Source organism: Rhipicephalus sanguineus, chromosome 11 (assembly GCF_013339695.2).
Source record: "Rhipicephalus sanguineus isolate Rsan-2018 chromosome 11, BIME_Rsan_1.4, whole genome shotgun sequence".
Taxonomy (NCBI): domain Eukaryota; kingdom Metazoa; phylum Arthropoda; class Arachnida; order Ixodida; family Ixodidae; genus Rhipicephalus; species Rhipicephalus sanguineus.
The window spans coordinates 33,445,793-33,465,928 of record NC_051186.1 but is presented as its reverse complement, the minus strand read 5'-3'; the positions used below and the strand labels follow the sequence as shown (position 1 = coordinate 33,465,928).

The window sequence follows — 20,136 nt, the reverse complement described above, 5'->3', positions numbered from 1 at the left end:
CGCCAGCAATTCGATTCACCCAGGGGGCATTATGTGTGAACCCAGCATCGCATGGCATAAGCCGGAATAGAAGAAGAGGAAGAATACGGTATTTGGTGGGGCATTTCGACGCCATCATTACATCACCGTATATCCCGGAGAAAGAGCGCGGCTCCATCTCATGCATCCAGGTTCCCGATGTAAGCAGTGGAACAGCTGCAGATGGCTCACTGCCGCCAAGCAACCTTCGCATCTCTAATTGTTTCAAAGGTCGTACAGCGAGGAGTTGGCTTCGGCTAGGTTCCGGCTGAAGCACCTTTGCATTCCCAGTGAAATACCCTGCGCTTCCTCCACAAAATTGTTATCTTTAAAATGTGTTTATTTTTGGCGAGGTAATTATGGCGTCGAGATGACACTCCAGCTAATGTATTCTTCGATTGGACACATGTTAGGCCAAATAAATACAAACAATAGTAGGACGAAAAAGCCCGGGTACTAAACAAAGACTGCGCGATATGACGCAAATGGTTGATGTAGCTTGAAGCAGACATGTAGCAGAAGGGACCCAACGTACTATTAAATATGCTTGAGTAAGTTTCGTTGCTGGCCGAGTTTGCTGACGTCGAGTTGGTGACGCTTCTTGATTTGCTCTAACGTGTATCCCTTCGACGTTAACTAACTCATCCCGCAGCAAGGTTTACCTAATGTATTCTTCCTCTACTTCTCGCCCGACTTACGTTGTTGCGTTATAGACTGAATGTAATTAATACGATTGGCTGTGCTTATCATTTCGGTTAATCAAAAGTTATTATTACCACGCTCTGCAAATGTGTACTGCCATTTTACCTTGTATTCGTGAGTTTTTTTTTTAATCACTGGAATGAAAACTGCAAACAATTTCAAAATTTCGTACCTATATTGAACGTATGCAGGGTGTCAAAAATATCACGCAGCACGATTTAAAAAAAAAGAGGAACGTCGTTACGCAAAACACACCTAGTGCATATTGTTCCAGTATACTGTTGAAGCCACTACTAATTTTTTTCGTTAATGTGGTTCAGTTAATTAGTCCTAAACATGCTTTTAACTCAACAAATACTCACCTAATCATTAAAATGTCAATGAGCCATGTGTAGGCATGTTCAAATGACATCTAACTGCGCTATTTTGAACAACGTACAAATTGCGGGCTCACTTTTTTTTGCTAATAAAGAAAGCCCGCGAAATCTGGAAAATGACAAGTTACTAGACTGCAGCACGCATCAGGAAGCAGCGCCCTCAAACAGGTCACTGTGAGGTAGAAAGTCAAAACTACGCTCCCACCTTTTGCGACTGGGAGCGTATTCACGTGTTATTTTTCATATTTCGCGCGCTTTCTTTATCAGCAGGAAACAATGAGCATGTAATTAGTACGTTGCGGAAAATAGCGAAGTTAGATGTTATTTCAACATGCCTACATAAGCCTCAATTCACATTTTAATGATTAGGTGAGTATTTTTCGAGGTTTTACATTAGTTATTTTATTTTAAAAATACTGTCAATCACATATGACATCAGAGCAGAGAAAGAGGGAGGGGGGTACAGCAGCAAAGAAAAAAAAGAATTCAATTACAAATGTTCATAAAGTTAGAAACGTAATTACGACTATTTAACTAAAGCTCATTAACGAAAAAATTGGTAGTTGCTACTACAGTATTCTGACAACAATATGCACTAGGTGTGCTGCGCGTAACGACGGTCCTGTTTTTTTTTATATCTTGCCGCACGATGTTTGGGAAAACCTGCTTGATATACTCTAATGTACACTGTACCACACAAATTACACTTACCATTCATTTTTATGGCTTTAGGTACCAGAGGTGGTGTTGGCTTGACAGGCAGTGGACGTGCGAGTGTGTCGGGAAACTTAGGTAAGCAAAGCAACAACCTGTATACCTATAAGGGCATCATTTTCGGGCTCTTGCCGAGCCAGAACGTTTGAGCTCGATATCACCACATGCAAGACTTTCTTTTTCCTTTGTGTTCTGATTTAATTTTTTCCTTTATACAAATAAGTAAAGGAGAAGAGAAAACTGTTGTTGCAACTGCTCGGTATATTTTTATTTCAATGAAAAATGTTTGAGCAAGTTATGCCGATAGCGACACTACAATAAAGTATGTGTGCTTAAATGTTGGTGCATTTCAAATCTCTTCCTCCTCAATAGAATTAAGTACAATCATTCATGAGATTGAGAAGCATATCAAGTTTAGCTGTCGGTTGTTCATCGTGCAGATAAAACGGCGAGAAAACCTACGAAGATGCAGAGAGAGCGCACAGTGTCTGCTTTGTGTCCTCTCTCTGTTTTCCGCGATGCTTCCTTTTACACTCATAAAGACATAATGTGAAGCGATTTTCTCGTTCATCTCGATAACATGCTTGCATCCTTGAGTAGGGGAAACACGTGTCCTATATATATGGCCCACCACCATGCCTTAGTTTCCTCTCTCGCTCGCTAATTCAGTTGTGATATCTTTTGGCGGTAAACTGGGTCGCCGCATTGAAAAAAAATCTTTCTTCGCTTTCTAATGGATGCTTGTGCGTTTTCGCGATGAACAGAAAGCCGCTGAGTAGCGCGTGGTGAAGATTTAGACTACAAGTTATGTTCCACTTGAGGTAACAAAAAAATGTTTATTTGTGTTTAAACTTCGTCCCGCCACATGTTTTCATCGAGTTTCTCTGAACAACAGTTTTTTGATGCTGCTAATGCACTCATTATGGTAAACTAGCGGCTCAGCCGCTGCACTGATAAGCAAGAGTTGCATTTTCTGATTCCCGGCCATCGAAACCAAAATGAAACTGGGCAAAGTGTGGAAACTTTTGTATAACAACACTGCATGGCGCATTGCGCAGTCGTTCTAACGTTCTGTTTGTCTTATGGCACGTAAAAGATTCACAGGTACTTCTGCAGGACTAAGTTGGGCCGCTTGACACATGACGGTGTGAAACTGATAAAAGCGAAGGACACAGAACAAAGAACCAACTTAGCGCTTCACTTGTTACGTGTCTTATTTTTTTTTTTGTCCAAGATGTCATATTGTTGCTTGTTCTATAAGCTCCAGCGGTTAACATTATTCCCGAATGGCACGCAATTGCAGTTAAGATGCGTGAAACCTCAAAATGTTGTTTACTATTTTCAGTTAACGCAGTGCGTTCATTTAATCAATCTCCTTTCTCCGCGAACAGGTGGCGTTGGCCTTCCAGGTATGAGCGGCGAACGACCCGGATTTTCAGGCGTCTTTGGTGAGTGCTTCACAGCAGAACTGTGTGCAATTTGCAAAGTCATCGATGTAAGCATTTATTGTACACTACGCGTCACTGCGATTACCAAAGAGGAAGCAATTAATAGGGATATGTGCATGAAACTTCAAAGTAATAGGCGCATGCTGCATACGCAAGCACTGGTACTATTTTGATCTGGGCGAGTTGGTTTCTTGATTCCATCCTACAAGCTGAGGACACTAGCTACATTGACTTTTCTCGCATTTCTTGTCACTAGAAAGTTTCTGAGGTGATTTACTGATACGACTCCCCCGACCATAAATAATCTGCCACGAACCAATTGTTTCGTCCTGCACTCTTAAAGTGATTTTATCTTCTTCCAGTGTCTGGCGGCAGGGGACCCCTTCCGGGCATCAGCGGTGAAAGACCAAGTGTGACAGGTAGTGTGTGGCAGCTACTTTAGATGTGTCTCTCCTTGCATTCGAGTGACCGTGCAGGAATTTGTGGAGATGTGCATATTATTTATTAATCGGGAGGCGCGGTCTTGAGGTTCATGTAGCAAAAGCTATTGGTTCCTGCTGGATTCACTCTTTCTTTAGTTTAGAATGTCAGAATGTTCCTATGTCAAAAAGAAAAAAAAACGATTGCGTGGACCCCAGTAGGCGCTGTTAAAGCTCACGACAGCATATCTTACTGATGAAATTGACTGAAATCCTTATCGGTCATCATTTCACAATTGTCACTGTCCATTTCGCTTACGCGTAAGCGTAATTCACGGTCGTCTATCGTTATTATGACACCGTGACGAAGTGTTCAAGTCATCTATTATCTTATTGCAGGCCCGAATGTATAACACATTCTTTTTAACGTCATTGTATAGAAGCAGCATGCTTATTTGCACTTAAAAGCGGAACTTAAGAAAATGTTGCCGTTAAGTGCAGGTGGGGAAAGAAAGCTTTATTATTATTATTATTATTATTATTATTATTATTATTATTATTATTATTATTATTATTATTATTATTATTATTATTATTATTATTATTATTATTATTATTATTATTATTATTATTATTATTTACTATGTAAGGCTTTTAAACGAAAGCCAGTGTAGTTGCCGTTGCTCCGTACTTCTCCACACTAGAATTGAGGATGCTTCCTAGATCACTCAGTGAAAAAGCAGCTAGGTAACAACTTAACAGGTTTATCGCTTCTACTCCCGTTTCAATCCTCTTCATAAAATACGGAGACGATGCTTTATTACGATAATATACAGGTGTAATAATATACGAAACAAATTAGGATGTGTCTTCCGCAGTTTTAGACTTAAAACTATCGCGATAAAACATCTACCTACGAGATAGAATACCAAACACCAAAGTCTCTTGCCCTATCCTCTTAGCTAATTTTGAAGGATATCATGGACAAAACGAGACCGAATGTCGTTTTACTAGCAATAACAAAAGGAATTAGTTGCGCCTGTGACTACGGCATGGCTTATAATCATGCAGTGGCCTTGGCACGTAAAACCACAGAATTAATTTTATGCGCAATTGTTCTTAATCTCGGTATAATTGCCTGGTAATGCCACAAAACGCTTAGTGGATGAAGGGAGGTATTCTTTGATTTCACAAACAAGGAAAGCAAATTTCTTCGCTCATAATTATGAAAGTCACTTCGTATCATTATGCCCCTCTGTTCTATACTGATGTAGTAATAACGGCCTACCAATGCACTTGCCTTGCAAAGACGCCTCGCAACAAATGAAGCCCTTTCAGAAACCTATGCAGGACTTCTCACACTCAAGCCTCCATTCTTAGGATTTCGATAGCGCGGTTTTGTTCAATGATTTTCACTTCGGAACTCCGCAGTTTTCACTATTCTTCAGAAGGAATATTTTTATAAAAGATACGAAAAATGATTCCAAATATATTTGTTTTCCTGATATAGGCGCTATTGGTGGCCCTGGAGGAGCTGGCGTTTCAGGGGGTTTCGGTGAGTGCCCCCTTATGAAACCGATTCCTACTCGTATATTTGAAGAGCAGAAGTTTGATAACGTAATTTCGGATACAAATAAAAAATGTTCTGTTTAGTAAATTAGAACCATTTAAGGACAAAATTTTTATTTTAACACGAAAGTGTTTTATGACGGGGTCCACCAAGTACATCTGTTACGGATATGACGTTGGTAAAATGGACGCCAACGGGCGAGAAAAAAAATTAAGAGAAAGATCCGCCACAGGGAATCGAACCCATGACCTTGCAGTCGTAACGGTAAGCACCCGACGCTTAACCGACTAAGCTATACCATGGCAGATCCTGGACGCGTCACGAACGTGCCTTATATGTTTCACACATTCTCTCTCGCAAGGTGCTCTCTGTTGGCGGTTAGGTAGACGGGACGGAGCGGGGCGGGGCCGCCGTCTGTGAGAGGTGAAAAGAAGTAATGCTTCATGATCGACATTTACTAGCACTTACTGCGACATTGCGTGCGATATCGGAGGTCATGGTTAAAGCGTCTCGATACCAGCGAGGGACACTGGCCACGCTGGCGTCGCCGAGGCAACCTAGACGCAGTTACGTTCTTTGCCTTTCGCTTCGTGTTAGCGTGAGCCGGCTCGTCGGAGTAGTGCAGCTTCCACATGCACCAACAGGATTTCTCCGCTGCAGACTGCTTCGATGGCGAGGGCACCGACTAACAAAACTGCTGCAATACGCATTGCAGAAAGGGCACAATTTCGACTGGCGAATGTCGTGCCTTGGTGGAGCTAGACAGAGGCGAGCGGGACGCACGCGTTTGCGGTTGAAGCTACGAACCTCCGCCTCCCGTGCTGCTGAAACGCATTGTGGCAGTGTATCCATGAGCACAGCCGTCGGTTACCCAATACTAGAAAGCGCACACCGTGCCGTTTCTCTCCCTGATTCATGACGTTTTGAAGGAGGGCATATCGGCTACCAGTGTCGATTATGATCTTGTTGATCATAATGAAACAGCGCAAAAGACGAGCACACAGAAAGACTAGACAACACAAGCGCTGACTGACAACTGAATGCTTTATTCAAGCGAAACATAGAAAGGGAGAAGAAGAAAGAACAAAAAAAATGCGCACGCAACCTATGCACATGACAAAGGATTACTCCAGTACCATCATTATGTCTTCTCCAAGTACGTTAACTCGCAATCAAGTAAAGAAATCGACGCTGCGCTGACACACGTGTCACCGTTTTTGCAGATAGCGAAGGCTTCAGCTATCTCTCTTATGCGAGAATCCGTGTGTCTAAATATGGTGGTCGTGCGGCAGAATTCTGGGGTGCAACCACAGGCGGCACAGTGGGCAGACAAATGGGAGAATGGCGCACCCTTTAAAGAGCTATGGTGCTCACGCAGGCGAATGTTGAGGCAGCGCCCCGTTTGCCCCACATAAACCTTACCGCATGAAAACGGAATAGAATAAACAACATTGTTTTTGCAAGGGACAAACGGCATGCGGTGCTTGACGGTGCACGTTCCCCTGGACGACATATTCACACTCGTGGACAACTTATCGATTCTGGCACACAAGCTGTTGAGCTTATTTTTGGAGGAAAAGTGTACATCAACATTGAACTTGTCGGCAATCTTTCTTATACGGTGAGAAATACCATGAATATACGGAATCACCGCTAGCCTCTTGCCCTTTCCCGATTTTGCATTGCGAGGTTCTGCTTGAACATTTTTGTTGATGTCATATTTACGCGGGATTCATAATTCTGTGTGTCTAAATATATGCTCACAACCTCAGCTACCACAACGGTTTAATCATGATCATGGGCGTTAGCCATCGCGATAGAGACATGCCACTAGGCGTCAACAAGGGTGCATCCACGCCAAACGGTGTAATAGCTGCCAAACACGAATAGATATTGTACATTCTCTCATATATCACTACGCAATAAGCACTGCTTCTATAAAGGCACGTTTCCGTTCGTGTGATACGGATTCCTATGGCGGAGGGATCAGCCATGTTTTTTTTTTCTAATTATAGCACCAAACTGCTAAAAACGTGAACATTTCTCTGAAGTAAATCTTCATAGAGCAAGAAAATTTGTTCTGCTCTGAGATTCGCCCTAGTTCAACTGAGAAACTATTTTTGTAAGTAAACGGAATACATTCTGATTAATCATTTAGGATTGTTTCAGCTGTCCAGCAAGTGCACACAAGGAATATTTCAATCAGTCCTACACAGTTTACCAGTCCGCCTCATCATGCATTGACGAGGTGAAATCTATTAATGTATAATCGGCAGAGTCCCACTCTTAACGCTTTTAAAGAGTGTCGCATCTGCATAATACCTGGTTTTCATTAACACTATCGTACATTACGGGCGTAGCCAAGGGTGGGGTTGGGGGGTTCAAACTCCCTAGCCCCCGAAAATTTTCAATTTTGCTTGCGTATATATACACGCACACACGCACACATACAAACGCATGCACGAACATACATAGGGTATAGTTGAATCCCCCCCTCCCCCCTGAAAAAAATTTCTGGCTACGCCCCTGTTATCCACGCTTCTTTGACATGGCTTGTTTAAGGGCATAGTTACACGTGCTACCAGAGCTCATTCCTGAAAAAGTTAAGCAACTCGTGCGAGAGAGAGAGAGATGGGTCCAGCGGTTTGGGGAACAGGTCCCCGCCTAAACGGCGGCCAGTAGCCCTTGGGTCCTGGCGGCGTTTTCGGCCAGCTGGACGGCCCAGAGTTGCTCTTCCGGATCCGAGCTTAGCAGTAAGGCCTCCCACTGCTCATCATTATTTGTATTGCGACCCTGTAGGGACGCCTGAGGGCAAGCCCACAGAATGTGTCGCAGATTCGCCCGTTCCCTGCATAGCTGGCATTTGCCGTCGTATTGGTCGGGGTAATAACGGCTGTAGGCCACCGGATTCGGGTAAGTGTTGGTTTGGAGAAGGCGCCAGACCACCGTCTGTGTCTTATTGAGTCTCGGGTGGGCAGGGGGATACCGAGCCCTCGCCAATCTATAGTACTTAGTGATCTCATTGTAACTGACCATGCGCTCCTCTCTCATCTCTGGCTGAGGCTGCTCACTTGCTCGGTGTGTGAGTTCTCGAGCCACTGTGTGAGCCGCATCGTTTCCAGGGAGAGAGGCATGCGCTGGTGTCCATACTATGTCTATGTGCCTATTTATTTTTTGTGTGGCTAAAATTCTAGACGCCTCCGACGAGATTCGCCCTCTTAGAAAATTTCGAACCGCTGTCTTTGAGTCACTAATTATGTGTCTGGCCGACGTTGAAGCTATTGCCAATGCGATCGCTGATTCCTCTGCAGTTTCTGCGCTATGCGTTCGGAGTGAGCCGCTGGCTTCTATCTTACCCCCTCCATTTACGACAGCTACAGCCATGCTTCGTTCATGAGGATATGTCGCGGCGTCAACGTAGACCACGTCCTTGATGTTTGCGTATCTAGTTCTGAGGGTCTTCACCCTCTCCGCACGCCTTTCTGCGTCATGCTCCGGGTGCATGTTCCTGGGGATCGGAAGAATGTTTATCTTTTCGCGTATTTCTCGCGGTATGTCGACCTTGATTCCCTGCTGCGTTGCATAACCTATGTAGAGGCAGTCAAGTATCCTCCTGCCCGTAGGCGTCTGAGCTAGTCTCTCATATTGGGCCGTTTTGTGAGCTTCTATTAATTCATCTAGGGTGTTGTGTACGCCTAATGCAAGTAGTCTGTCCGTCGGTGTACTGACTGGTATACCAAGTGCTTGTTTATAAACTTTCCTTATCAATGCTTCAATTCTTGCTTTTTCTGCCATAAGGAGGTTCACATAAGGAGCCACGTATACTATTCGACTTATGGCGAAAGCTTGCACTAACCTAATTAGGTTGGACTCCTTCATGCCGCTGTGTCGGTTTGAGATTCTAGCGATCAGACGCATTGTTTGTTGCGTCCCTCTTTCTAATGCCTTTATCGTTTCATTATTGCGCCTGTTTGCTTGTATTTGCATGCCTAACACCCGAATACTCTCAACTGCCGGTATCTGTTGGCCCCCCGCCGTCAGTCGTATCTTTGGCGTACCGTTGTCGGTTTTACAGCCACGTCTACTTGGGCGGTAAATCAAGAGTTGTGACTTTTGCGGGGAGCATCGAAGTCCCCTACTACCCACATAGTCCTCTACTCGGCGTATTGCTTCTTGGAGGGTAGCTTCGATGTAGCCGTCACTGCCCCCTGACACCCACAGCGTAATATCGTCAGCGTACAAGCTGTGATGTAGCCCTTCCACAGTGCTCAACGTCTCCGGAAGCCCTATCATGGCCACATTGATAAGTAACGGCGAAAGAACCGAGCCTTGTGGTGTACCTCGGCTCCCTAAATTGAATTCATCTGATTTTATCTGTCCAATCGCAATCCGGGCTTTTCTATTTGATAAGAAATCTCTAACGTATTCGTACGTGCGTTTCCCTACTCCTAATGTCTGGAGGTTTTCTAAAATAGCTTCATGCGTAATGTTGTCAAAAGCCTTAGCTAAATCTAGGCCTAATATAGCTCTGTTATCTCTTGTATTCGTGCTCGTCCCTATAATTTGGTGTTGAATTTGAAGCATGATATCCTGGGTGGAAAGTTTACATCGAAAGCCTATCATCGTGTGCGGGAAAAGGTTATGGTCATCCATGTATTTTACGAGACGCGTGAGTATCACGTGTTCCATTAATTTACCCACACACGACGTTAGCGATATTGGCCTGAGGTTTTCGAGCCTCAGCACTTTTCCTTGCTTTGGGATCATGACTTTGTGTGCTGTTTTCCACTGTTGAGGGATAGCGCCCTTCTCCCAACAGTCATTCATGTATTTTGTAATCGTCTTTATTGAGGGATCATCGAGATTTCGTAGCATTTTGTTGCTGATGCCATCGGGTCCCGGTGCTGATTTCGGGCGCAGGTCATGCAGTGCTCCTCTAACTTCGGCTAACGTAATAGGGGTGTCCAAATCTGGGTTTTCAATTCCATTATAAGGCGGTAACGGAATCTGGGTTACGTCGCCTATGTAGAGTGTTTGGACTTCTTGCAGTAATTCCGCCTCAGTGCCTGCGTATGTATGGGTTAGCTTATTTATGTTGTGCATCTGCTCAATTTTGCTTTTTTCTGGTTCAATCAAGTGTCGGAGGATATTCCATGTCTTTGCCGAGTTTACTTCTCTCTGCATTATGTTACACGTCGCTTCCCAGTTTGCCGCGTCAATCTATTTGCGTGTTTCTCGATTTCCTTATCGAGTTGAGCTATTTTCCGTCTAAGGTTTCTATTGAGCCTTTTCCGTTTCCATCGTGCCTGTATGCTATTCCGCGCTTCCCATAAATGTAGCAGCTTTGCATCCGCGTTTTGTAGCCCTGCCTTCTCTGGTATATTTTTTGTGGCTTTCTTTACACTGTCGTGAAGTTCCTGTGCCCAGGTCTCAATGTCCTCAATGGCGTCTCCATCTGCACTGGTTTGCTCCGCCCGTATTTTACGGAAAAGATCCCATTCTACAATGGTCAGGTTCTTTCCCTTCTTTCGTGGGGGGCCGGCATTTATTACAGTCTCAAGGATGAAATGATCACTACCAATATTTTCCTGGGTATTTGTCCACTGTGCGTCAGCCATATTTTTGATAAATGTTAAATCCGGCGTAGCATCGATGCTGACGCTGTTGCCTAGTCTGGTCGGTGTTAGTGGCTCTGTTATTAGGGTAAGGTGGGCTCTTTGCGCTTCAAGCCAAAGATCCCTGCCTTTTGGAGTGTCGCTTTTATAACCCCAGGACTGGTGAGGAGCATTAAAGTCTCCTAAAATTATCACCGCCTGATGATTGGCTATGGTCAATGTTTTTCGAATGATCTCTCCAAACCGCATTTTGTTACTTCGAGGGCTGCTATAAACATTTAGTATAAATAAGCTTCCTTCATGTTGTCGTCTAGGGATTATCTCGATTAGGACATGGTCTACGTTTAAAACGCCCGTATCGTGCGTTAGAACTGCTAAATTTCTTTTAACTAGAGTTGAGACGGGCGTCTTCTCGTTCGGAGTACCATATGTTTTATATCCTGCCAACTTGGCTGGTCCCCCCGTTTCCTGTAGAGCGATGATATCTGGTGCCTCCTTGAGTTTTATGAACTGCTGAAGGTTGCCCCGTTTCCGGCGGTACCCTCGGCAGTTCCACTGCCAAATTTTGTACTGATTATGTGAGGCCATGTTGACTTGCAACTGATTCCCCGGTGGCCCTGGTGACGTCTGTCCCCGTGGGCCTATCATAAGGCTTGTGGACTTTTACCGGCCCTATTCCCATCGAGCGACCAGTTTTTTGCATGCCCTCAAGCGTTGCAACTCTGGAGTCTATTCCTTCGATAGTTTGCTGCATACCAGCTAGTGGTATTTGTATACTTGCATACTGCTCCTGCAAGGTGTCTGCCAGTTCAGTTATCATGCGCTCAATGTTTTCTATTCTTTCAGTTACTTCACCTGTGCTAGATTCCTCAGTATTTCTCCTCTTTGCCGGAGGCGGACCTGATAAATTTTTGCCTGATTCCACAGCCGAATTATTCGGGAGGCTATCTGGCTGCCCTTTGTTTCGACGAAGTTCCGCATTTTCTATGCGGAGCTGGCGGATTTCCTCTCTATGTGCAGCATTTTCACGAGTTAACGTCTCGAGAGCTTTCTTAATATCACATATTTCCCGTCCTTTGAAGCACTCGTGCGAACTCTGTGCGCACAGAATAAGTAAGATGTATAATATTGGCCAGATAAATGACGTGAACGTAGCACATTGTCAAAGTTAATTCACGTTTTTTTTTTCTCTGTGCGTAGGTGTTGGTAGCGGCGGCTATCGCACAGAAGGTACAATAGGCACTATTATGACGGGCAGACCAGGTGAGTGCACGTCTTATTCATTTACGAAAGCGAGCGAAAAGGGTACATTTCTAGGAGTACTCTACATGCCAGACCAGCAGACATGTTTAAGTTACTCAAGACAGAAATTGAACGAGCAGTCATAAAAATATTAGTACATTCAGCTGGTAGACTGTCCGATCTTCGTCGGAATCACATAAAGAGGAGGCCAGAAAAAAGAACACTGTGAAAGAGTGATTGAGGAAACACATCTGAAATCCGACATGTTTTCATTACTGCTTTCGATGACATAACGAAGTAACTTCTGAAGCACCTTGTAGGTAAACGAATCTACATATAAAACATTGTTCTTTACTGAGGTAATGCCTTAGAAGAAGCAGTGTTGCACTGTCTGCCTCTTCATTATGGTCTACCAATGCAAATTCTCATTCTTGTGCATACGCATTCATCGGGTGGTGACATTTTTTTTTGCAGATCATGTGCCAAATTTCTGCGTTTCTTTTTCCTATTCTTACTTTGTGTCTTATGCACCGGAAGCTGAACTAAGGCCAGTTCTTGCGCAGGTTACCATATGTTCCTTTACTTGAGATAAGCTGTCACTTAGTTCCTTCTGCCCCACACTTTATGCAGTTTTTGTTGGCGGTGGTCCGGGTGTTGGATTCACTGCAGGAGGTCCGGGTGAGTAGACTTTCCAGATGAACCTGTAGTGCGCTTCCAGCGATCAAGTGCAGGTCCATTTCAGAATTTCAATCTAAAAACATCAACAATTGTTTTCCCTCCAATTTGCTGTCTATTACAAATCCATTTCTTCAAGAATCCTATCAATGCTGAACGTTCTTTTTCTCCTTCTTAGTACGTGCCAGTGCTGGCCTTGGAGCTGCTGGCGCATCAATCGGAGCAGGTGAGTGCAGATTCGGTCTGTTTAGGCGCATATACAGTAACATACAAAAGGAAGTTACTGGAATAAAGTTTTCCCGTTTGTGCGACTAAAACGAATTCGTAGCACAATATCGGCGCTCTGGTAGTAGCTTGCATTGAGATTCGTAGCTAAAGACTGAGTACTTTACTTCAATTTTTACTGAATAACAGGCCACTTCCCTTGGCAACAAACCTGTAAATGGATAATATTTCGTCTTGGTTTTAGGATCTGCTGGTGCTGGACTTGGAGCTCGCGGAGGAATTGTAGGGGGCGTAGGTGAGTGCATAATCCACCCCCTTGGACAGTACAGGCAATGCTGGTTCACTGTGATAAACATTAGAATGGATGCGGTGAAATGTTTGGGCTGCTGCTAGTAATGTGTGTCACAATTAGTGCTTCATTGTAAAGCCATAGCAATTGATGAAGGCAATTACATCAACATTTGGTCAACAGAACAAAAGTTCGGGCTACAGCTGGCCTCGATTCCCTTTCCTTTTCTTATAACTCAACCTCGCAAGAAGCTCACATGAATAGCGCTAACACTGAACTAAATATATATTGCACTGAACTCGAACGCAGCTTAAGAAACTAGGGTCTTTAGAATTACGTATGTATGCATTTTCTATTAAAGGAACACACCACCTACAACTTACCTAGTGATGTTGCGCCTCAGATATGCGTAATATTTGCTTTTTGATCGACAATGTACACAAGTATGAACCTAGTCAGCCGCTCAAGATGGCTGGCCCTTGGGCAAGTGGTTGAACTTTGGCCGAGTGGCTGAATCGAGTGACGTGCCGACAAACAGAAAGACAGACATAAAGACAGACCAAAATTTCTCCGTTTAAGCATCCCAAGAAAGACTATCGTCTTTAAAAAGAAGTAAGAAGGACAAAGAAGTGTGCTTGCGCTGTAATTTTAGCCTAAGGAATGTCTACCAACTAGACCCAAATGAAGTTTTTTTTAGTGATCAGAATCGACGCCAGCAAGGAACGCGAACCGCGGCTTCACGTGCCACTGCCAAGCGTCATCTTTATTTTCTTCTCTTGAGGTCGCGCGCTCACCGTTTTTGTTCGCCGCCCAAAGGAGGGCGCTACATGGTCGTGGGGCAACGCGAGCGCAAGAGTCCGAGATTGGCTTCCGTTCTGCGCATGTGCCCTGGCTGCTCACAAATTTCTTGCCCCCAATTAGAAATCTCTCTAGTGTTTAGCTGGAGTTGGAATGTGAACCTCCGACTTGTACTTTGACATACAGGGCGTAGTCGACCGTGCTCGCGCGCTTATCTGTAGAGAGGGAGTTTTGAACGTCTTGTGCTTTCACCGCAAAGTTTGCGTTGAAGTTATAGACCGCACGAAGGTCACTTTGCTGGCTGCAACGGCCGCGTTTGCGAAAGGAGTGAGCTGCTAGGTAGAAGAGCCAGAGTAGGGCTTTTTGAAGTAACTGCGAGAGTTCGCACTCATTCTGTGTATACCTGTGCGTTCTTTTCGTGCGTCCTTCTTTGTGTTTGAGCAGCCTGCTGCAAGTGTCGAGCTGCGGTAGTTATTAGTTCGCACTCTCCTTGTGTGTTTTCTTTTCCTGCATCCTCTGTGCTTGAGCAGCGCGCAGAAATTTTCTTGCTGCTTGCCCTTCTTCCTGTGACATTCCAATTTCTTGCTATCGTGTTCCAGGGGTGTAGTCAGAAATTTTTTTCGGGGGGGGGGGGGTTCAACCATACTTTATGTATGTTCGTACGTGCGTTTGTATGTGTGCGTGTATATATACGCAAGCAAAACTGAAAAATTTCGGGGGGGGGTTGAACCCCCCCCAACCCCCCCTTTGGCTACGCCCCTGTCGTGTTCATTGCTTCGCCCTTGAAGCGAAACTGTGACTTTTTCAATGCAATTGATTCTTGTTTCGTGTTTGTAGGCCCCTCTGTCGGTGGAATTCGAGGAAGTGGTGGATTAGGAGCTGGCGGCTCAGGTGGTTCAGGTGAGTACTCCTGCTACTTGTTCACAAATTTGAGCGCTACTTTTCGGAATTACATGCGGATGCTTAAGAGTTCAAGTGATAATGGAAATGAAAATCTATATCCTCGAATATTTCATAAACCCCTTCTTGATTAAAAAAACACACAATATTCAGTTATATTTGTTAAGCATGTCTACAAACTGAACACAAGAATGTTAATTCGTAAGGGATCTCTTACCTGTCAACATTGGTGTGTTCGTAATGACGAAACCGATTGATGTGAGATCGCCAAATTCGCCATTCTTATCGACGTCAACAAGTTCGACACATCAGTACGTACCACTGCCGTACATTGGTACTTCGTCTGGTACGCTGCCCGATCCTGATAGGAACCGCATAAAGAGGAGACCAAAAGGAAACAACACTATCGGAGAGTGAAAAAGGCAACACATCTCAAAACCTACATGTTTTCATCGCTGCTTTCGATAATATTATGACGGAACTTCTAAAGCACCTTATATGTGAAAGAATCTCCATTCCTTTAAAAAATTTTTCGCTTACTCAAGTAGTGCATTAGGAAAAGCAGTGCTGTACTGACTGCCACTTCAGTATGCTCTATCAGTGCAAATTCTCATTTTTATGCACACGGATTCGTTGGGACGCGACATTGTTTTGGGGGAAAGCCTTAGACCCCCATGAAACACGAAAAGTGACCGTCGGTGGTGTCGGCGGAGTCGTCAACACGATTAACGGAAAAAAATCATCGTGTGATCACGTCACCATATGGCGTCATCATGACGTCATATGTCGCCAAGTTTATGGCGTCATCCTGACATAACGTGGCATCACTGTGACACCATCGCATGACGTAGTCGTATGGTCGTAGAGGTTGGCCAATCCCGGAAGCGCTTGAGGTGCAGAAAGCTGGCAATGCCTCCGATCCTAGAGACGCTGCAAGCTGTTTCTCTTTCGTTTTAATACATTGTGTCTTATGTACCCCGAGCTGAACTGAAGCCGGTTCTTGCGCATATCACCATAAGTTCCATTACTCCAGATAAGGTTCACTTATAGTTCCCCCTCCCCCACATTTTACGCAGTTCTTGTTGGCGGTGCTCCGGGTGTTGGATTCACTGTAGGTAGTCCTGGTGAGTACACTTTTCATGTGAACCTCTAGTACCCTTACAGCGATTACGCGCAGGTTCGTTTCAGCATTTCAACCTAAAAATTTCAACAACCATATTGTCTTCCATTTATTCTGTATTGCAAATCGCTGCTATCGATGCCGAATATTCTTTTCCTCTTTCTTAGGACTTGTTGGTACTGGCCTTGGAGCTGCCGGCCGATCATATGTAACTGGAGCAGGTGAGCATAGATATGTACTGCTTGGGCATATATACAATACAAGTTTGGAGAAAGCTGCTAGAATAAAGTTCTGCTTGCGTGAATTGAATTTGTCATGCGTTATTAGCACTCCGGTGGTACCTCGCTCGGAGATTCATATCTAATGACATCGAAGTACTGCACTTTAACTTCATGTTTATAACACGCCGTTATCCTGCCCGAGGAACAGTTAAATGCTGCATGTTTTCTGCCTGTTGTAGAATCTGCTGGCTCTGGACCTGGAGCCAGTGGCGGGTCAGCTCTAGGTGGTGTAGGTTAGTGCATATTCAACCTCGTTAGGCAGTGTACTCAATGCTGCTTCACTCTGATACACATGAAGATTAACGCAACGAAAATGTTGGGATATGTGAGTAATATGTGCGATCATCTGAGCTTTATTGAAAAGCCACAGCAATTGCTTAAGGCAATTACAGCAACTAACATTCGGTCAACGGAAGAAAGCCAGGCTGAAGTTGGTTTTGATTTATCTTCGCTTTCTTATTACTCAACCTATCAGGAAACAACACATACGACGAAGAAGCACATACGAAGATCGCTAGCTCTGAACTGAGTACTTCTTGCACTGAACTAAAACGCTAAAGAGTTGCATGTGCAGAAAGAACAGAGGAACAAGAAATAGAACACGAAAAGCGTGCTCATTTGTTTATCAGTTGTACGTGTGTCCGAATAAGCCGATCTCCTTACCGCGTAAATGGACGGCTGGCTGATCTATTTCAATTTGTGCTTACTAACGTCACGTGCTTCTAGTAATAATAAAAATTGTTAAGGGCTTACGTCCCAAAACCACAATATGATTACGAGGGACGTAGTAGTGGAGAGCTCCTCAAATTTTGGTTATCTGGTGTTTTTTAACCTGCAGGCAAATCTAAGTAAAGGGGCTCTAGAATTCTGCCCTCATCGAAATGTGGCCGCCTTGGCTGGGATTCGATCCCGCGTCTTTCGGGTCAGCAGTCGAGCACCATAAACACTAGACCACCGGGGCGGTTCGTGACGTGCTTCTAAGATTAACGTTTCGTTCATGCCATTGTACAAGCCTAAGAATACCGTGCTACTAACCACTGGCTCGCATTTATGTTCCGTGCATCCGGTACAAAACTTGGGCACCGATCATTCTTTGTTCATTTTTTCGCTGGTGTTCTGGCAGCGTGACAACATTCAGTTATTGCTGCAGAACGAAGGGATATGCTAGATTACAATTGTTCTGCGTGATACATGATCAGGCTTCTATATTTGACGACGCATTTTTCTTTCTTTTTAGATACTCCGGCAAGGATATAGTTTACTCGCGTGTAAATGCTTCCGAGCTGGTTGTTTATACAAAATGTTAGCTGAAGTCTCCACGTACAAGGCAGCCTCTCCCATATCTCCTATATGGGTCATTTATGAAGGGAATTTGGCGTGAAGATGCGACCAAGATATTGATATCACTCTTCTTAATGACTAAAATCTGGACATCTATCCTAAAATATAGAGTTCTTGTTTCATGCTTATGTTTAAAACGATGTTTTAGGCTCATAAACATATTTTATTAAGGAAATGAAAAAAATAATATGGGCGAAGGCAGTCACGTGTGGGCCAAGCCACAAACAAAACGTTCGCGGGCCGCGTGTTTGAGGCCCCTAGTTTAATCAGTACGGAACGTAGTGATATAAAAAGGAACTTATAATGAAAGATAGAACTAGAATCAGTACTTGTACTGATTTCGCTGCACTTATAGTCTGCTTTTATCTTCAATTGGCATGCTTGAGTCATGTAACACTAGTGCTGGAATAGCACCATGTAGTTCGAATTAGTGCGATTGTTTCTTTATTCAATGAAATTTTTATTGATTCGCGCTTGTAGGTACCTCTGCCAGTGGAATTGGAGGAAGTGGCACACTAGGAGCTGGTGCGTCAGGTGGTATAGGTGGTACAAGTGAGCACTCCTGTTCGATATTCACAAACTTGAGAACTACAGGTCTGAGTAACGTGCAGATGCCTAAGAGTTTCAGTGATGACACAAATGAAAGGTAGTATTATAGAATACACCAGAAACCTTTTATTTATGGCCGAACTCGAAACGCACATACAATTCACTTGTAGTTGTTAAGTGTGCCAAAAAGTGAATACAATTTTTTTTAATCGGGAGGGATATTTTACCGGTCAACCTTGATGTGGTGGCTGCGACAAATCCTATTGATGTAAAATCGGAAAGTTTACCATTATTATCAACGTCAAGCACTGGCATACAGTTGTGCACCACTTACCGTAATTCCTTTATCGCTATTGCCTTAATAATGTCTCACTTTGGCTTACCGGAGCTGCTATGCGAAAACGCGAACCGTTCTCTGCAAAGACAGTGCCTGCAGAATAAACCAGAAATCTAAATGATGACTGTTGTTGGATACAAGCTAAAGATAAATACAAGCCCCACCCCCTGAACTGCGGCGCGCCTGCTATTCGTCGGTGCAAGATAGTCGTGCTAGGTAGTTTCCGTTTTAACCGCAGGTACTTTTTCTCTGCTAATGTTAATCCTGCGCATTTGAAGGGCAAAAATTTTGTCGTCGCGACTGAAATTCTTACGAATGGCTAAGCAATGATGTTGGAATCCTTACTGAAATTTGCCAGAAAGATCAAGTTTTCGACCACAAACGACTGACACCAACATGTGTCTAAATGGGAAAAATCACCTACCCGACACACACGAAAGGTGCTTGACGTCATAAAAATGAGCAAATGCAATTGGATGGCGCATCAATGCAAATTCCCTCTGGGTGGGACCGCAACGACTGTGGGCGGAGCTTACATTTATTTCTAGGTTGTGTGCCACTGTAGTAAACATTAACTTGAAGATTTATTTAACACAACTGAATTTCAAGTCGAGGTACGGTTTCTACATTTTCTTATTTAGCTGCTGGTGGTGGATATGGTGTTGGCAGTGCAACACGGTCTGGAATGTCGACTGGCATGGGTAAGTACAAATTACGAAAGCGAGCGCTACTGTGTGCTTTATGTGGACCACTTTTATAACACTGCGGTACATCTTGAAAGTATTCGAGGTAGTTCTTGCGCGTGTAGTGAAAGCAGCAGCAGGACATACAAGACGACCTGTAGTAATTCAGATGCGGCTAAGCTTTTTTATCTGCGTCTTTCACCCATCGCATAGATGCACCGGACTAGACGCGTCATTCTGCACCACTTCCATACACTTTCTGTACTTGAATATCATGTACATGATGTCAACGATAATTTCTAACCACACTTGTCCCAGAGGCCTTCCCTAGGTAGGCTTTAACCGGAAGTGAAGTTTCAATCGTTTGGAAATAAAGTAAACAGTGGAAGGCGGAAATCAGAGAGTGTGGATGTTCTTATCCCGAAGTCACTTGGCTAACTTGAAATGTTTAACGGAAGTTAAATATAACCAGAAGTTATATTTAACGCAAGTATATAGTCAGCCTGACCTTTTGTTAGACACGGTAAAAAGAAAAGTTTTTAAACTGAAGGATTTCAGCTCGCGCACTAATATTCGCTTTCTAATTTCTAAGGTTACGAAGATAATTAATCTAAATTTAAATAACAGTTTGCTACGTGCTACGCCTTTTCGCTTGAACACTGCGCCATTGTGCCAAAACTACTCGTGATGAAATGTCTTCTTCGCTACTATCGATAATTCTCGTGCGCATTTTCTGAAGTATTTCCAAATATATTCATTTGACAAAACTACAGGATTTTGTCGCTTATACTCGTCATTAATAGTAAGTACGGCTATCATTAACGCGTTGCTTT

The 20,136-nt window shown here is 43.9% G+C and overlaps 1 protein-coding gene across 1 annotated transcript in view; it reads left to right on the top strand.

Annotated features, from left to right (window-relative positions):
• LOC125756392 (uncharacterized) overlaps positions 1–20,136 on the top strand; it is a 41,784-nt gene that overhangs the window by 21,364 nt on the left and 284 nt on the right. Inside the window, exons 13-26 of the mRNA XM_049411091.1 lie at positions 1,830–1,889; positions 3,203–3,259; positions 3,622–3,678; positions 5,189–5,233; positions 12,064–12,126; positions 12,736–12,783; positions 12,959–13,006; positions 13,250–13,300; positions 14,930–14,992; positions 16,069–16,116; positions 16,280–16,333; positions 16,573–16,626; positions 18,215–18,286; positions 19,262–19,321. Coding sequence (XP_049267048.1) covers positions 1,830–1,889; positions 3,203–3,259; positions 3,622–3,678; positions 5,189–5,233; positions 12,064–12,126; positions 12,736–12,783; positions 12,959–13,006; positions 13,250–13,300; positions 14,930–14,992; positions 16,069–16,116; positions 16,280–16,333; positions 16,573–16,626; positions 18,215–18,286; positions 19,262–19,321 — 780 coding nt within the window. The remainder of the gene's footprint in view (positions 1–1,829; positions 1,890–3,202; positions 3,260–3,621; positions 3,679–5,188; positions 5,234–12,063; positions 12,127–12,735; positions 12,784–12,958; positions 13,007–13,249; positions 13,301–14,929; positions 14,993–16,068; positions 16,117–16,279; positions 16,334–16,572; positions 16,627–18,214; positions 18,287–19,261; positions 19,322–20,136) is intronic.